This window comes from Dendrobates tinctorius, unplaced genomic scaffold (genome assembly GCF_039654945.1).
Source record: "Dendrobates tinctorius isolate UK_male_01 unplaced genomic scaffold, ASM3965494v1 ptg000232l, whole genome shotgun sequence".
In the NCBI taxonomy this organism is placed as follows: Eukaryota; Metazoa; Chordata; class Amphibia; order Anura; family Dendrobatidae; genus Dendrobates; species Dendrobates tinctorius.
Genome location: NW_027361899.1, coordinates 15,713,919 through 15,732,937, shown reverse-complemented (window position 1 = coordinate 15,732,937; position 19,019 = coordinate 15,713,919). Strand labels below are relative to the sequence as shown.

General features: G+C 41.6%; 1 protein-coding gene across 1 annotated transcript in view; it reads left to right on the top strand.

The window, feature by feature from the left end:
* Positions 1–18,252, top strand: part of LOC141060083 (calpain-13-like) — a 134,437-nt gene extending 116,185 nt beyond the window's left edge. Inside the window, 5 exon segments of the mRNA XM_073556360.1 lie at positions 6,323–6,401; positions 11,908–12,024; positions 14,163–14,218; positions 16,334–16,381; positions 17,381–18,252. Coding sequence (XP_073412461.1) covers positions 6,323–6,401; positions 11,908–12,024; positions 14,163–14,218; positions 16,334–16,360 — 279 coding nt within the window. The 3' untranslated portion in view covers positions 16,361–16,381; positions 17,381–18,252.
* Positions 18,253–19,019: the final 767 nt, after the last annotated feature.

Below are 19,019 nucleotides of genomic sequence, written 5' to 3'. Positions count from 1 at the left end.
AAATACTAGAGACAGAGTGGAGCCAGAGGCCTAGTTGGAGCACGTTTAAAATCAGTAGTAGTCTACAACAGATATTAAACTTGATGAAATTAGGCCTCAGCCTACACCCTGATTGACCCTGGGCTCCAACATCGCCAGTTGCTGCTCAGAAGTGCCATCTGCACAGTCAACATATGCTCCAGTGTTATTGGGGTTCAGAAATGTCATTTGATCCCCAGCTGTGTGTCCGGCAATTTCTCCTGCTCTGTCCACACTCACACAACTACAGATTTTAAACTTGCTCCAATTAGGCCTCTGTCTCCACTCTGTAGTATTTTCCCTGGGTTCCAGCACCACCAGCTGTTTCCCGGCATTGTCTTTGGCACAGGTACTCCCTCCTGCCCAGCCTGGTTCCAGCACGCCTGCTGTTTCCGGATAGTGTCAATGTCACTTTGCCACCAATACGTTGTCCTGTCGTGTTGCGGTCGGGTTAGCCGAGTCTATGGTGCCTGCAGTTTATGGGCTTCCTATGTGGGCTGCGGGATCTGGCAACAAAGGCTGGTTCCGTAGTGCCAATAGGACAAGCACCCCCTGTAGGACTGTGGGTTTCGGTAACTGCGGCCGGCTCACGGCCTTGCAACTTTGTTTTTCATGGGTACCTTCTGCTACCCATCCGGGTTCCAGCACCGTCAGCTGGTCCTCGCTAGTTCCATTGGCTCTTGCAGCTTTTGCTATCCATCCGGGTTCCAGCACAGTCAGCTGGTTCTCGGCAGTGCCTTTGGCTTAGGTGCTTCCTTTTTGGTATCCGAGTTCCAGCAACGTCTGCTGGTCCTTGGTAGTGCTTTCTAGCACAGGTACCTCCAGCTTAGTAACCGGGTTCCAGCACCGTCAGCTGTTCCTCAGTAGTGCCATTGGCTCTTGTTCCTTCTGCTGCAACTCCGGGTTCCAGCACCGTCAGCTGGTTCTCGGAAGTGCCAATGGCTCTTGTTCCTTCTGCTACCCATCTGGGTTCCAGTACCGTCAGCTGTTTCTCGGCAGTTCCTCAGCCTTCTTGTACCTTCTGCTACATTTCCAAGTTCAAGCTTTTGGAAATGGTTTTTGGTTATCACTCTGGATCTCCCTGACGACGACCCTGAAGACGACGACCCGGAAGACCACCCCGAAGAAGACCAAAAAGATGACCCTGAAGAAGATGACCAAGAGGACAAAGAACATGAAGACAACCACCAAGATACAGAACAACAAGAGACAGAAGACCAAGAAGCAGAAGACCAAAAAGCAGAAGAACATTAAGCATAATGCTAAAAATCAGAGCAAAAGATATTATCTAAATTATAAGCATAAGAAGACTAAGCAGTGTATGGGGGTGAGTCCGTTCCTCCTCGTGGTGCACCTGGAAAATGCCTGCTGCTGCAGGCCAAACTGAACGCGGACAAATCCTGTTGTAAATCTTTTGTGACAGGCAGAACAGAGGGTGTAATCTTCAAACTTTTATAGATAACAACTACAGGAATGACTGTCACAAGTTAGAATATGATGAAGAAGAATAGGAAGAAGATGAAGAAGTAGAATATGAAGAAGAATAATAGTTGAATAAGAAGAATATGAAGAATGTAAAAAAAGAATAATAGGAAGAAGGTGAAGAAGAAGAAGAAGAAGAAGAAGAAGAAGAAGAAGAAGAAGAAGAAGAAGAAGAAGAAGAAGAAGAAGATGAATAAGGTGAAGAAGAAGTTGATGAAAAAGATGCTGATGCTGAGGATCATGAAGGAGAAAGTGTGGGAGAAGTAAAAAAGAAGGTAAAGAGCATGGAAGTAGTGAAACATACATATCTGACAAAATATAAAAAAGGTTAACATAGTCAATATCTATGTAACTCCGAACGTCTTTAAAAAAAAAATTTATTCTTGCTATTCCATTTGATTGGGCTAAACCTCTATGCCTTTAATGTCTCCTCCACCTCCCTAAATACATTCTACATTATTATTAGTTGTTTTTCTTCATGTAGAATTAACCTACAAGGAAAGAAAGGTTTTTTTTTCAATTCCGATAGTTCTGTCCAATTGACTTGCATTGGTTTCCGGTATAGGAATCGGCGATATCCGATACTTTTTGGGTATCAGTCCGATCCAATCCGATCCGATATTTCACGATATCGGATGGTATCACTCAACACAGGCTCTGTGTAATCAAGTCTCCGTATAAATGCACCTGCTCTGTGATAGTCTCAGGGTTCTGTTTGAAGTACAGAGAGCATCATGAAGAGCAAGGAACACAACAGGCAGGTCCGTGATGCTGTTGTGGAGAAGTTCAAAGCCGGATTTGGATACAAAATGATTTCCAAAACTTTAAACATCCCAAGGATTGCTGTGCAAGCGATAATATTGAAATGGAATGAGTATCATACCACTGCAAATCTACCAAGACCTGGCCGTCCCTCTAAACTTTCATCTCAAACAAGGAGAAGACTGATCAGAGATGCAGCCAAGAGGCCCATGATCACTCTGGATGAACTGCAGAGATCTACAGCTGAGGAGGGACAGTCTGTCCGTAGGACAGCAATCAGTCATACACTGCATAAATCTGGCCTTTATGGAAGAGTGGCAAGAAGAAAGCCATTTCTCAAAGATATCCATAAAAAGTGTTGTTTAAAGTTTGCAACAAGCCACCTGTGAGACACACCAAACATGTGGAAGAAGGTGCTCGGGTCAGATGAAACCAAAATCGAACTTTTTGGCAACAATGCCAAATGATATGTTTGACGTAAAGGCAACACAGCTCATCACCCTGAACACACCAAGCCCACTGTCAAACATGGTGGTGGCAGCATCATGGTTTGGGCCTGCTTTTCTTCAGCAGGGACAGGGAAGATGGTTAAAATTGATGTGAAGATGGATGGAGCCAAATACAGGACCATTCTTGAAGAAAACCTGTTGGAGTCTGCAAAAGACCTGAGACTGGGACAGAGATTCGTCTTCCAACAATAATAATAATAATAATAATAAATTTTATTTTTATAGCGCCGACATATTCCGCAGCACTTTACATTTCAGAGGGGATTTGTACAGACAATAGACATTACAGCATAACAATAATCACATACAGTAGATTATAACAAATACCAAGAGGAGTGAGGGCCCTGCTCGCAAGCTTACAGTCTATGAGGAAAGAGGTAGACACGAAAGGTGGGTGGTAACAGTTGCCCTGATTGTATGGACCAGCCATAATGTTAAGTGTGTAATAGTACAGACACAGAGGGCTAATGGATGCATAACGCATGTGGGAACATGATGCTGGGAACCTGGTTATGGTAAAACTTTTGGCTCTGCCACACAGGGATAGGTTAGGTTAATGTGTTGAGGCGATAGGCCAGTCTGAATAAATGCGTTTTCAGGACACGCTTAAAATTGTGGGGACTGGGGACTAATCGTATTGACCTGGGAAGTGCATTCCAAAGAATTGGCGCGGCACGTGTAAAGTCTTGGAGACGGGAGTGGGAGGTTCTGACTATTGAGGATACTAACCTCAGGTCATCAGCAGAACGGAGGGCGCGGGTAGGGTGGTATACTGAAACAAGGGAGGAGATGTAGGGTGGTACAACAAGACAATGATCCCAAACATAAAGCAAAATCTACAATGGAATGGTTCACAAATAAATGTGTCCAGGTGTTAGAATGGCCAAGTCACAGTCCAGACCTGAATCCAATCGAGAATCTGTGGAAAGAGCTGAAAACTGCTGTTCACAAACGATCTCCATCCAACCTCACTGAGCTCGAGCTGTTTGCCAAGGAAGAATGGGCGAGAGGTTCAGTCTCTCCTTGTACAAAACTGATAGAGACATACCCCAAGCGACTGCAGCTGGAATCGCAGCGAAAGGTGGCGCAACAAAGTATTAAGTTAAAGGGGATGAATAATATTGCACGCCCAGCTTTTCAGTTTTTGAATTTCCACAAAAATTTAAAATAACCAATAAATTTCATTTTGTTTCGTTCAACTTCACAATTGTGTACCACTTGTTGATGATTCTTCACCAAAAATTTACATTTGGTATCTATATGTTTGAAGCATGACATGTGGGAAAAGGTTGAAAAGTTCCAGGGGGCCGAATACTTTCACAAAGGCAGTGTAGATGAAACTAAACCCAGTATTTCTAAAGGTAATTTCTGAGCTTTATTTTTACAAATATGAAGCAGAATTATAGTAGTTATATTCTTGTACATAGGGGCAGTATTATAGCAGTTATATTCTTGTACATAGGGGCAGTATTATAGTAGTTATATTCTTGTATATAGGGGCAGTATTATAGCAGTTATATTCTTGTACATAGGGGGCAGTATTATAGTAGTTATATTCTTGTACATAGAGGCAGTATTATAGTAGTTATATTCTTGTACATAGGGGCAGTATTATAGTAGTTATATTCTTGTACATAGGAGCAGTATTATAGCAGTTATATAGTTATATTCTTGTACATAGGGGGCAGTATTATAGTAGTTATATTCTTGTACATAGGGGCAGTATTATAGTAGTTATATTCTTGTATATAGGGGCAGTATTATAGCAGTTATATTCTTGTACATAGGGGGCAGTATTATAGCAGTTATATTCTTGTACATAGGGGGCAGTATTATAGTAGTTATATTCTTGTACATAGAGGCAGTATTACAGTAGTTATATTCTTGTACATAGGGGCAGTATTATAGTAGTTATATTCTTGTACATAGGAGCAGTATTATAGTAGTTATATTCTTGTACATAGGGGCAGTATTATAGTAGTTATATTCTTGTACATAGGAGCAGTATTATAGTAGTTATATTCTTGTACATAGGGGCAGTATTATAGTAGTTATTTTCTTGTACATAGGGTCAGTATTATAGTAGTTATATTCTTGTACATGGGGCAGTATTATAGTAGTTATATTCTTGTACATAGGGGCAGTATTATAGTAGTTATATTCTTGTACATAGGGGCAGTATTATAGTAGTTATATTCTTGTACATAGGGGCAGTATTATAGTAGTTATATTCTTGCATATAGGGGCAGTATTATAGTAGTTATATTCTTGTATATAGGGGCAGTATTATAGTAGTTATATTCCTGTACATAGGGGGCAGTATTATAGTAGTTATATTCTTGTACATACGGGGCAGTATTATGGTAGTTATATTCTTGTACATAGGGGCAGTATTATAGTAGTTATATTCTTGTATATAGGAGCAGTATTATAGTAGTTATATACTGGTACATAGGGGCAGTATTATAGTAGTTATATTCTTGTACATAGGAGCAGTATTATAGTAGTTATATTCTTGTACATAGAGGCAGTATTACAGTAGTTATATTCTTGTACATAGGGGCAGTATTATAGTAGTTATATTCTTGCACATAGGAGCAGTATTATAGTAGTTATATTCTTGTACATAGGGGCAGTATTATAGTAGTTATATACTGGTACATAGGGGCAGTATTATAGTAGTTATATTCTTGTACATAGGAGCAGTATTATAGTAGTTATATTCTTGTACATAGAGGCAGTATTACAGTAGTTATATTCTTGTACATAGGGGCAGTATTATAGTAGTTATATTCTTGCACATAGGAGCAGTATTATAGTAGTTATATTCTTGTACATAGGGGCAGTATTATAGTAGTTATATTCTTGTACATAGAAGCAGTATTATAGTAGTTATATTCTTGTACATAGGAGCAGTATTATAGTAGTTATTTTCTTGTACATAGGGGCAGTATTATAGTAGTTATATTCTTGTACATAGGGGCAGTATTATAGTAGTTATATTCTTGTACATAGGGGCAGTATTATAGTAGTTATATTCTTGTACATAGGGGCAGTATTATAGTAGTTATATTCTTGTACATAGGGGCAGTATTATAGTAGTTATATTCTTGCATATAGGGGCAGTATTATAGTAGTTATATTCTTGTATATAGGGGCAGTATTATAGTAGTTATATTCCTGTACATAGGGGGCAGTATTATAGTAGCTATGTTCTGGTACATAGGAGCAGTATTATAGTAGTTATATTCTTGTACATACGAGCAGTATTATAGTAGTTATATTCTTGTATATAGGGGCAGTATTATAGTAGTTATATTCTGGTACATAGGAGCAGTATTATAGCAGTTATATTCTTGTACATAGGAGCTGTGCTATAATCTTGAACATAGTATTAGCAGTATTTTTGTACTTATAGTAGTAATCACTATTATATTTTTTCCATTTTCCAGTTTTTCTCTTAAATTAGTAACTATCTAAACCTACCGCGTTTGCTGAATTTTTGTGACAAATTCCAACATTTTGACTGACATTTTTGTAAATTTTTTCAGGATCTATTCCGGACCATTGATATGAATCAGACTGGATTACTCGATGGATATGGTTTGTCAAGAGCCGTCCAAGAAGCTGGTAAACAGATCTACTTATATTTTTTTGTTTTTTTTTCTTTATACATGAATTAAACTTTAGTTTCTTAAGACTGGACATCACATAAGGAAGCAAGGGGTTACTCCCACCAGGGTGAATGACATTAGCGCGGTGCAACCTTCCCATCTGCTGCCAGTCTATAAATCACAGAAGTCCCAGATCTTTAGGCTGGAAAATAAGGATGGATTCTTTCTTCCAGGGAACAGACAAGGTGATTTCTTAGACTTCTGGAAGAGCATTTTCTTGTAATGCTGATGGATCGCCCGCGGCGGAGTTTGAGTTTAATGATATTGAGTTTTCAGGGTTCATTGAGGGGCGATCGCTGTGTAAGGACATTAATCGTCATTCATAGGGGGACGACCGCTCAGTTCATTGCAGATCCTGACTCACGAGGTTGTGGAGACTGTTACAGGATTTGTTACAATCAGTGAGATAGGATTGGTTTATGGATACTGCAGGGTCAATTACATGGATGATTTATTAGCAAAAAAAAGAGCAGAGTATGGCAGATTTGTGATGTCACGTACTTTATATTCCTTCTCTACATGTCCCATAAAACTAGGTACATGCACAGACTTTGGTCAACAAACCCTCCCTTGTTCTGCTGGAAGTTCTGTGTCTTTTGGGGGTGAACAGAGCATGATCACTGTACTTTCAGAAAAAGCCATCTCCATTTCCGTTTGGCTTAATGTCCAGGAAGTGTGTGAAATCTTTGTCTTGCGGGAGGGTCACTGTTTCTCTACAAGAAGTGAGGGCGGATCTTTGTCTATAACAGAAAGTTGGGAAAGGACTTTCCCTACATGATGTAGAGGTGAGTCTTTCCTTCTCTACAGGACGTAGAGGTGAGTCTTTCCTTCTCTACAGGACATAGGGGTGGGTCTTTCCTTCTCTAAAGGACGTAGAGGTGAGTCTTTCCTTCTCTACAGGATGTAGGCGTGGGTCTTTCCTTCTCTACAGGAAGTAGGGGTGTGTCTTTCCTTCTCTACAGGATGTAGAGGTGAGTCTTTCCTTCTCTACAGGATGTAGGGGTGGGTCTTTCCTTCTCTACATGATGTAGAGGTGAGTCTTTCCTTCTCTACATGATGTAGAGGTGAGTCTTTCCTTCTCTACAGGATGTAGGCGTGGGTCTTTCCTTCTCTACAGGAAGTAGGGGTGTGTCTTTCCTTCTCTACAGGATGTAGAGGTGAGTCTTTCCTTCTCTACAGGATGTAGGGGTGGGTCTTTCCTTCTCTACAGGAAGTAGGGGTGTGTCTTTCCTTCTCTACAGGATGTAGAGGTGAGTCTTTCCTTCTCTACAGGACGTAGAGGTGAGTCTTTCCTTCTCTACGGGATGTAGAGGTGAGTCTTTCCTTCTCTACGGGATGTAGAGGTGAGTCTTTCCTTCTCTACAGGAAGTAGGGGTGGGTCTTTCCTTCTCTACCAGAAGTAGACGTGGGTCTTTCGTTCTCTACTGGAAGTAGGGGTGGGTCTTTCCTTCTTAACAGAAAGTAGGGGTGGGTCTTTCCTTTGCTACAGAAAGTAGGGGTGGGTCTTTCCTTTGCTACAGAAAGTAGGAGTGGGTCTTTCCTTTGCTACAGAAAGTAGGGGTGGGTCTTTCCTTCTTAACAGAAAGTAGAGGTGGGTCTTTCCTTCTTAACAGAAAGTAGAGGTGGGTCTTTCCTTCTCTACAGAAAGTAGGGGTGGGTCTTTCCTTCTTAACAGAAAGTAGAGGTGGGTCTTTCCTTCTCTACAGAAAGTAGGGGTGGGTCTTTCCTTTGCTACAGAAAATAGGGGTGGGTCTTTCTTTTTCTGCAGGAAATAGGGGTGAGTATTTCCTTCTCTACAGGAAGTAGGGCTAAATTGTGGAGGGTCTTTCTTTCTCTGTAGGAGGTAAGGGTGGGTCTATTCTTCTCTACATGATGAAGGGGTGGGTCTTTCTTCACAGGAAGTAGGGGTGGGTCTTTCCTTTGCTACAGAAAGTAGGGGTGGGTCTTTCTTATTCTGCAGGAAATAAGGGTGAGTATTTCCTTCTCTACAGGAAGTAGGGCTAAATTATGGAGGGTCTTTCTTTCTCTGTAGGAGGTAAGGGTGGGTCTGTTCTTCTCTACATGATTCAAAACCGCAGGAAAACCGCGCGGATAAATCCTCACCGTCTACACAGCGGTTTTTGGTTACCATTCATTTGAATGGTACTGTACACCGCAGCTAAAACTGCTGCAGGTCCGCAGCGGCCAAAACCGCTGCGGAAGCGCAGCGGAATCCGCAGCGTGTGCACGTAGCCTTAGAGACCATAGTTTTTTTTCTGATTGGAGTAATTTACTTTTCCAAAGGATTCCATCCTGCCCAGACAACAATGGTGACATCTTCAGCCACAATTTGTATCTGTAGAGTTTATAACACAGAAACATTTTACTTCTCACTTTTCCAGCACCGTCCCTCATATATTCCCATCCTGTACAAACTCCCCATCCTGCTGATACCCCCAATTCTGTGCCTGCGTATGCTTACTCCATTTACCTCATCACGGCACCTTCTGTGTGCCACAGTGACCCCTATACTTCAAACATTGATACTTCAAACATCTATAAGATGCCCCCATTAGTAACCCCATGGTCATATTGTAAAAAGCACACAGCTAGTAAAAAGTCCTTTAATTGAAAGAAAGACACTGACTACTTTATTTTAAATAAATACTCCCCGTCCCTCTTTTTCGCATATATGATTGTACAATAAAAAATAATAAACCATATTATTCCTCACCTGTCCGACGACAATCCAATTTTCTTACGAAGAACTCGAGCTCTGCTACATACGACTGGTTCGTTGAGCAGTGGCATGATGCGACTGCTCAGCAAGCCAGCCGGAACACACTGAGACAGGAGCGTGAGAACGCTCCTATAGTGTGTAGTGCTGATGTGAGAAAGGTCACCAGAGTTCATAGCTGATGAACTCCGGTCACCTCACTGATGTCACCGTGTGAGACCTCCCTGGGCTTGATGTCAGTTGACAATATAAAGCGAACATCAACCCCAACCCTATTACCCCACTTGCCACCGCACCAGGGAAACTGGGAAAAGTGAGGCAAACTGCCAGATTTGGCGCATCTTATGGATGCGCCATTTCTGGTGCAACTGAGAGTTGATGTTCTTAGTCTGGGAGGGGCCAATATCCATGGCCCCTTCTAGGCAATTAATATAAGCTGGCAGCTGTCTGCCTAGCCATTTGCTGGTTATTAATCATATGGGGGATGCCACAGAATTTTTTTGTAATAATCGGTAAAGGCTAAGTAGACAGCTGTGAGCTGATATTAATAGCCAGGGAATCTTCATGTTTATTACCCTGCTTTCCATCATCTGATTAAGAAAAAGTAGGTGATCCCACGCCATTTTTTTCTTTAATTTATTGAATTATTAATTAAAAACATGAACATTAAACTACATGCACTGAATTAATTATATATGTCACTTACATTTTTCTATCTATATATTCTATGTGTATATACAGTGGGGAAAAAAAGTATTTAGTCAGTCAGCAATAGTGCAAGTTCCACCACTTAAAAAGATGAGAGGCGTCTGTAATTTACATCATAGGTAGACCTCAACTATGGGAGACAAACTGAGAAAAAAAAATCCAGAAAATCACATTGTCTGTTTTTTTTTCATTTTATTTGCATATTATGGTGGAAAATAAGTATTTGGTCAGAAACAAGCAATCAAGATTTCTGGCTCTCACAGACCTGTAACTTCTTCTTTAAGAGTCTCCTCTTTCCTCCACTCATTACCTGTAGTAATGGCACCTGTTTAAACTTGTTATCAGTATAAAAAGACACCTGTGCACACCCTCAAACAGTCTGACTCCAAACTCCACTATGGTGAAGACCAAAGAGCTGTCAAAGGACACCAGAAACAAAATTGTTGCCCTGCACCAGGCTGGGAAGACTGAATCTGCAATAGCCAACCAGCTTGGAGTGAAGAAATCAACTGTGGGAGCAATAATTAGAAAATGGAAGACATACAAGACCACTGATAATCTCCCTCGATCTGGTGCTCCACGCAAAATCCCACCCCGTGGGGTCAGAATGATCACAAGAACGGTGAGCAAAAATCCCAGAACCACGCGGGGGGACCTAGTGAATGAAGTGCAGAGAGCTGGGACCAATGTAACAAGGCCTACCATAAGTAACACACTACGCCACCATGGACTCAGATCCTGCAGTGCCAGACGTGTCCCACTGCTTAAGCCTGTACATGTCCGGGCCCGTCTGAAGTTTGCTAGAGAGCATTTGGATGATCCAGAGGAGTTTTGGGAGAATGTCCTATGGTCTGATGAAACCAAACTGGAACTGTTTGGTAGAAACACAACTTGTCGTGTTTGGAGGAAAAAGAATACTGAGTTGCATCCATCAAACACCATACCTACTGTAAAGCATGGTGGTGGAAACATCATGCTTTGGGGCTGTTTCTCTGCAAAGGGGCCAGGACGACTGATCCGGGTACATGAAAGAATGAATGGGGCCATGTATCATGAGATTTTGAGTGCAAACCTCCTTCCATCAGCAAGGGCATTGAAGATGAAACGTGGCTGGGTCTTTCAACATGACAATGATCCAAAGCACACCACCAGGGCAACGAAGGAGTGGCTTCGTAAGAAGCATTTCAAGGTCCTGGAGTGGCCTAGCCAGTCTCCAGATCTCAACCCTATAGAAAACCTTTGTAGGGAGTTGAAAGTCCGTGTTGCCAAGCGAAAAGCCAAAAACATCACTGCTCTAGAGGAGATCTGCATGGAGGAATGGGCCAACATACCAACAACAGTGTGTGGCAACCTTGTGAAGACTTACAGAAAACGTTTGACCTCTGTCATTGCCAACAAAGGATATATCACAAAGTATTGAGATGAAATTTTGTTTCTGACCAAATACTTATTTTCCACCATAATATGCAAATAAAATGAAAAAAAAAACAGACAATGTGATTTTCTGGATTTTTTTTTCTCAGTTTGTCTCCCATAGTTGAGGTCTACCTATGATGTAAATTACAGACGCCTCTCATCTTTTTAAGTGGTGGAACTTGCACTATTGCTGACTGACTAAATACTTTTTTTCCCCACTGTATCTATTCTATGTATTCTGTGATTTTACTGTACGCGGCTGACAAAATGTTGGACTTTCAAGGAGCTGGATGTATAAAAATAGGACGGCACTCGCATGGTCCGTGTGCCGGGCGATTTTTTTTTTCTCGCACCCATTGACATTGTTTTTTAACACAGATGAGTATGAGCCTTAATACTCCCTTTTAAGCTCTTTACCTGCAGCCCACCATGATTTTAAGTAGGAAATGTTCCCTACATGTTCCCTCCAGTCATTCTACAGTGAGAGGAGACTGAAAAAGTCCAGCATTTATCAGCCTCCTGCACCCATGGGAGATGGGGTGAGGGACATGGGCAGGAATACTTCCTTATTCCCCCCTAATTGTTCCTCCTGTCACATTGCTCCATGTCTGTGCGTTTTCAGGTCTCGTGGTCAGTGACGCGGTGCTGAATATCATGATCCTCAGATACGCCAACTATGCCCAGAAGATGAGCTTTGCTGACTTTGTCTGCTGCATGATTCGCCTGGAAACTGTGACAAGTAAGAGACTTAAATGACGTATCAGTACTGACAGCCGGGTGACTGTATGGAAGCCTCAGCGGGTGCTGCCGGCCACGACTGCTACCAGGAATTTCAGGGCTCCATATTGGAAAAATTTTAGGTCCTCCTTGAGACACCGCACAGGCTCCACCCCAGCTTTGCCTCCACTCCTCGAACCTTCCACAATTCCACCATCTTCTCTTGGAAAAACTCCACTTCTGCACCACATCCTCACCAATCACACAGTAACAGTTCCCATCGAACACCAGATCACATATATAGACATCAGTTTTTGTTTTGGCCAAAATATTTTTTTTAAGCCGCCAACATGACAAGGTAGACTCTTTTGGCCAGGTTCTACTCTACTTGTAATTTATTAAACATTTCTTAAAATATCCAATACTCTTTTTTAGGTATATTTTTCTTTAAGTGAATAAGTCACATTTTTTAAAATGACCAATAATACCACATACAAGAGACAAATATCAACACACCATGACCAGACCACATATTACCACCACATGGTGACCGAATACTACAATACTGATCATTAATAAAAAAAACCCACAATACTAATATTATAAAAAGTGCCATTATATGCAGGAGCTCTTTACATAGTATACAGTGTATAGGGTGAGTGTACACACAATACAAGATGATGATATTATGGAGGCACTGACTATAGATGATGATATTATGGAGGTACTGACTATAGATGATATTATGGAGGCACTGACTATAGATGATGATATTATGGAGGCACTGACCATGGATGATGATATTATGGAGGCACTGACTATAGATGATATTATGGAGGCACTGACTATAGATGATCTTATTATGGAGGCACTGACCATGGATGATGATATTATGGTGGCACTGACTATAGATGATCTTATTATGGAGGCACTGACCATGGATGATGATATTATGGTGGCACTGACTATAGATGATCTTATTATGGAGGCACTGACCATGGATGATGATATTATGGAGGCACTGACTATAGATGATCTTATTATGGAGGCACTGACCATGGATGATGATATTATGGTGGCACTGACTATAGATGATCTTATTATGGAGGCACTGACCATGGATGATGATATTATGGAGGCACTGACTATAGATGATGATATTATGGAGGCACTGACTATAGATGATGATAATTTGGAGGCACTGACTATAGATGATGATATTATGGAGGCACTGACCATGGATGATGATATTATGGAGGCACTGACCATGGATGATGATATTATGGAGGCACTGACCATGGATGATGATATTATGGAGGCACTGACTATAGACGATGATATTATAGAGGCACTGACTATAGATGATGATATTATGGAGGCACTTACTATAGATGATCTTATTATGGAGGCACTGACTATAGATGATGATATTATGGAGGCACTGACTATAGATGATCTTATTATGGAGGCACTGACCATAGCTGATGATATTATGGTGGCACTGACCATGGATGATGATATTATGGAGGCACTGACCATGGATGATGATATTATGGAGGCACTGACTATAGATGATCTTATTATGGAGGCACTGACTATAGATGATGATATTATAGAGGCACTGACTATAGATGATCTTATTATGGAGGCACTGACCATAGCTGATGATATTATGGTGGCCCTGACCATGGATGATGATATTATGGAGGCACTGACCATGGATGATGATATTATGGAGGCACTGACTATAGATGATCTTATTATGGAGGCACTGACTATAGATGATGATATTATGGAGGCACTGACTATAGATGATCTTATTATGGAGGCACTGACCATAGCTGATGATATTATGGTGGCACTGACCATGGATGATGATATTATGGAGGCACTGACTATAGATGATCTTATTATGGAGGCACTGACCATGGATGATGATATTATGGAGGCACTGACCATGGATGATGATATTATGGAGGCACTGACTGTAGATGATATTATGGAGGCACTGACTGTAGATGATATTATGGAGGCACTGACTATAGATGATATTATGGTGGCACTGACTATACATGATGATAATTTGGAGGCACTGACTGTGGTTGAATCTGTACAGATATTATCTATATGATCCATATGATTGATATTCTATATTTCCAGAGGTTTTCCAGAACCTAACAAAGGATGGAGTGGGCGTGTACCTGAGCGCAGAAGAGGTGAGTGTCCGCACTGCAGACATGGCGGAGTCACCTGTACAAGTATCGTATCGGCTTTATACACAGCCCAAAAGTACAATGGACAAACAGATGAGAGAACTGACAGTCAGGATTATTTTCGCCAGCAGTAAATCCCAGCAAACCCAGTGATTATGGCACTCGCTGGATACAATGCAGCCCACAGACCCACTGCAAAATCTAGATGTCTTCCATATATCAGCAAAACATCAGCAGCTCTCCTGGCCTGATAGTTTGTTACAATGTATCAGCCAAGACAATGGCCGCACTGTTTATCTGCTGAGAATTGTCAGAATTGTCTTGATTGCATGATTTGCATCTGTAACAAACCTCAAGTATAAAGATCTGCACTGGGCTCCCCAGTCCTTCATACAATCCTCACATTCACTGACAGCAAGCAGAGAAGACAAAAATGTCTATTGTGCAAAAATCAATGGCTTTCAGGCTCAAAGGTCTGCAGTCACCTCACCTGTGCCCAGCGTCGGACTGGAGCACTTTGGGCCCACCAGAGAAAATCATTCTTGGGGCCCACTATGTAGCTACATAGAAATAAATACAAGACAACCAACTGTGCGGTAAAACACGCTAATATCAGGGTATAATATAAGGTAGTATACGTCTTAATTATGTAGCAGGGGTAGGGGTAGAATCATAGAGGGGTAGCCCCCCCATAGAATATAATGTAGCCTCTCTCATAGATTATAATGTAGCCTCCCTCATAAAATATAATGCAGCCCACCTCATAGGGTATAATGCAGCACCCCACAAAATATAATGCAACCCCTTCATAAGGTATAACACAGTCCCCACCATAGAATATAATGTAGCCCCCATCATATAGTATAATGCAACACCAACACAGAATGTAATGCAGCCTCCTCATAGAATATACTGTAGCCCCCTAATAGGGCATAATGCTGCCCCCTCATATAGTATGATGTAGCCCCCCAGAATATAATGTAGTCCCCTGAGAGAATAATGCAGCCCCACCACAGAATATAATGCATCCCCCATAGAGTATACTGTAGCCCCCCAGAATATAATGTAGTCCCCTAATAATGCAGTCCCCATCAGAATATAATGTAGCCCCCTCATAAAGTATAATGCAGCCCCTCTCCACCCCATCATTGTCCTCATCACCACCTCCATCATTGCCTTCTCCCCCACCACCCCTATCATTCTCCCCCACCACCCCATCAATGCACATTCCATCACCTCAATCATTGCCTCCTCCCCACCATCATTGTCCATTTCATCACCTCCATCATTGCCTCCCCTCACCACCATCATTGCCTATCACCTTCATTATTGCCTCTCCCCACCACCATCATTGTCCATCACCTCCATTATTTCCTCCCCCCACCTCCATCATTGCCTCCCCACCAATCATTACCCATCACCTGCATCATTGCCTCCCCACCAATCATTGCCCATCACCTCCATCATTGCCTCCCCCCACCATCATTGCCCATCACCTCCATCATTGCCTCCCACCACCAATATCATTGTCCTTCCCCACCACCCCTCTCACACTCACACAGCACCTGTGTGTGGTGCGGTGCTGGGGATGGGCTGCCCGCTATTAAAGAAGAATGGTATTCACACCTCTCCACGTCCATAGGGGCATGGAGAAGCGTGAATATTCATTTGGCTTTAGCATCGGGGACAGGAACTTGTCTCCCGCTGCTGCTAGACTCAGGGGCCCCATACCCACTGACTTGGGGGCCCTTGGAGCAGTGGGGGACCTAGGCACTTGCTGGCCAGTATGCCAGCAGGTGTCGGTGCCTGGGCCCACCAGAGAATCCTCCTGTTCTCCGGTGGGCCAGTCCGAGCCTGCCTGTGCCCGCTGCTACGAGTCCCGAGTATCCCCTGTGGTCAGAGGCCATACGTATGTGATCTGCATTCATCAGGGAATAGTGACTGCAGGCACACATATAGTAACTGCAGACTGTTCCCGAGCCTGGACAACCCCTTTAAATATGGATGATTTTGGAGCGCTCGCCGGCATACTCATGAATAAACACCTGTGCACATTGTATCTGACCTCTGCTGTTCCTACATCACCTGACATTGTGGGATTTCTGTTTTTATTTTCAGTGGATGCAGATTATCATGTCCAGCTAACGACAAGGAGGCTCCAATACGGTAAGTGAGAATGAACGAGGAACAGCAAGAGTCCCGACTACAACCGTGTACACCCGAAATCTACCGGCACCACTGCGCTGTGCAGAGTCTGCTGTCATAAACTAGAAAGCACTACATTCTGACCCTGGAAAAAACTAACTACTAGTAGAATAGTGAGTGCAGCTCTGGAGTATACACAGGACATAACTCAGGATCAGTAATGTAATGTATGTACACAGTGACTGCACCAGCAGAATAGTGAGTGCAGCTCTGGAGTATAATACAGGATGTAACTCAGGATCAGTGATGCAATGTATGTACACAGTGACTGCACCAGCAGAATATTGAGTGCAGCTCTGGAGTATAACACAGGATGTAACTCAGGATCAGTAATGTAATGTATGTACACAGTGACTGCACCTGCAGAATAGTGAGTGCAGCTCTGGGGTATAATACAGGATATAACTCAGGATCAGTAATGTAATGTATGTACACAGTGACTGCACCTGCAGAATAGTGAGTGCAGCTCTGGGGTATAATACAGGATGTAGCTCAGGATCAGTAATGTAATGTATGTACACAGTGACTGCACCAGCAGAATAGTGAGTGCAGCTCTGGGGTATAATACAGGATATAACTCAGGATCAGTAATGTAATGTATGTACACAGTGACTGCACCTGCAGAATAGTGAGTGCAGCTCTGGAGTATAATACAGGATGCAACTCAGGATCAGTAATGTATGTACACAGTGACTGCACCAGCAGATTAGTGAGTGCAGCTCTGGAGTATTATACAGGAGGTCACTCAGGATCAGTAATGTAATGTATGTACACAGTGACTCCACCAGCAGAATAGTGAGTGCAGCTCTGGAGCAAAATACAGAATATACCTCAGGATCAGTGCATTTAAGCAGTGACTTATCATTATTCACATATTATGTTTGTATTAATGATTCCAGGAGTGATAGCATATGTATAGGCATCTAAACGTAATAAATGATTTTTCTTTGTATCTTACAGATGAAAGTGCACTGTGAAAGCTCCTGACAGACCTGTACAGCTTTATTCCTGATTCCTTATGACGGAGACTGTCTCACTTTAGTTTTACAATTCTTTGTTTATTGTACAATGTGTGAATGTTTTATAGAATATGAAATTCCAGAACACATAAAGCAGATCTGTCAACAATACAAATTGTATAATTTAATAAGATATCTTAGACCTGATGGGGCTGATGCACTTACTATAAACATCAATATCAGAATGACTATATAATCTTTTGTGAAGGTTTATTTGCCATTCCCATACATACACTGAGCGTCAGTACACTGCGATGAATGAATACATGATCTTCTCTGTTGCTGTACATGTTATAGAGTACACCTTTACGTGGTTTGAGGCTTTTCCACTTTCTGATGAAAATAAGTTAAGTACCTTACGTTTTTAACGTGTGCGGCAATATTGGATTTCATGTATTTAGTGATCGCAGCGTGTGGACTGAACGTGTAAGTATAAGGTCATTTATTGGTTACATAGCGTATTTATGCACCAGTGCATTAATTTAATACTGAAAGTGTGCAATCCCTTGTTTCGTTTTTTTTACAGTACACATCCATTATGACATTAATTTTCATAGTAAGTACAGCAGCCTCATCCAGCCAAATACATTTTTCTTATAATGTAGTGCAGTTGGTATTGTGACATCTTACCTACTGATTCTCCATAAGTCTTTCAAGCCCAAAACTCCCTTGGAATTATATTTTTGTAGATACATTTGAATTTAAAATATCAGAAATTAGGTTAAGCGTTGATGAGAAAAGTGATATCTTCCATTTTGTATTGTCCAAATGTGTGTGATTGAAAAAAAAATAAAAATAATCACCACTTGTCAAGCGTCTCATGAGTGCATGAATAAACATGAAAGTGAAGAAATACAGGTGCTTCTTGCAAGAGAAGCAGCGACCAAGTATTGAGGGCATTTACTGAACATACATTTCGGGTTGTAAAATCATTTTTCTAGCTGGTGTTATAAAGTATTCTAGTTTACTGAGATAATGACTTTTGGGTTTTCATTGGCTGTAAGCCATAATCATCAACATTAACAGAAATAATGCTTTGCTGAAGTCAAGATATACTATATCTACAGCATTTCCCTGATCCACCCAATCAGTGATTCTGTCATAGAAGGAAATTAAGTTAGTCTGACATAACTTATTAGTTACAAACCCCACGCTGACTCTGGTTAATCACTTCATTTTTATCCAGGTACTTACATACATGTTGTTTGATAGTTTGATCAAAGATCTTTCCTGGTATAGAAGTCAGACTCACCGGCCTATAGTTCCCTGGGTCCACCTTCTTCCCCTTTTTTGAAGATAGGAACAACATTTGCTCTTCTCCAGTCTTTTGGGACTTCTGTTCTCCAAGAATTTTCAAAGATTATGGAGAGTAGTATAAAAATTTCTTCTGCTATCTCCTTCAGTGCTCTGGGGTGTAATTCATCTGGACCTGGAGACTTGAATTCATTTAGGTTAGCTAAGTGTTTCCTCACTATCTTTCTGTTTATAGATAGCCTGGATTCTTCCATTCCTTTAATAGGACAGTGAAGATCAGTTGATGTTACATTTCCTTTCTGAGAGAAAACAGATGCAAAATATGC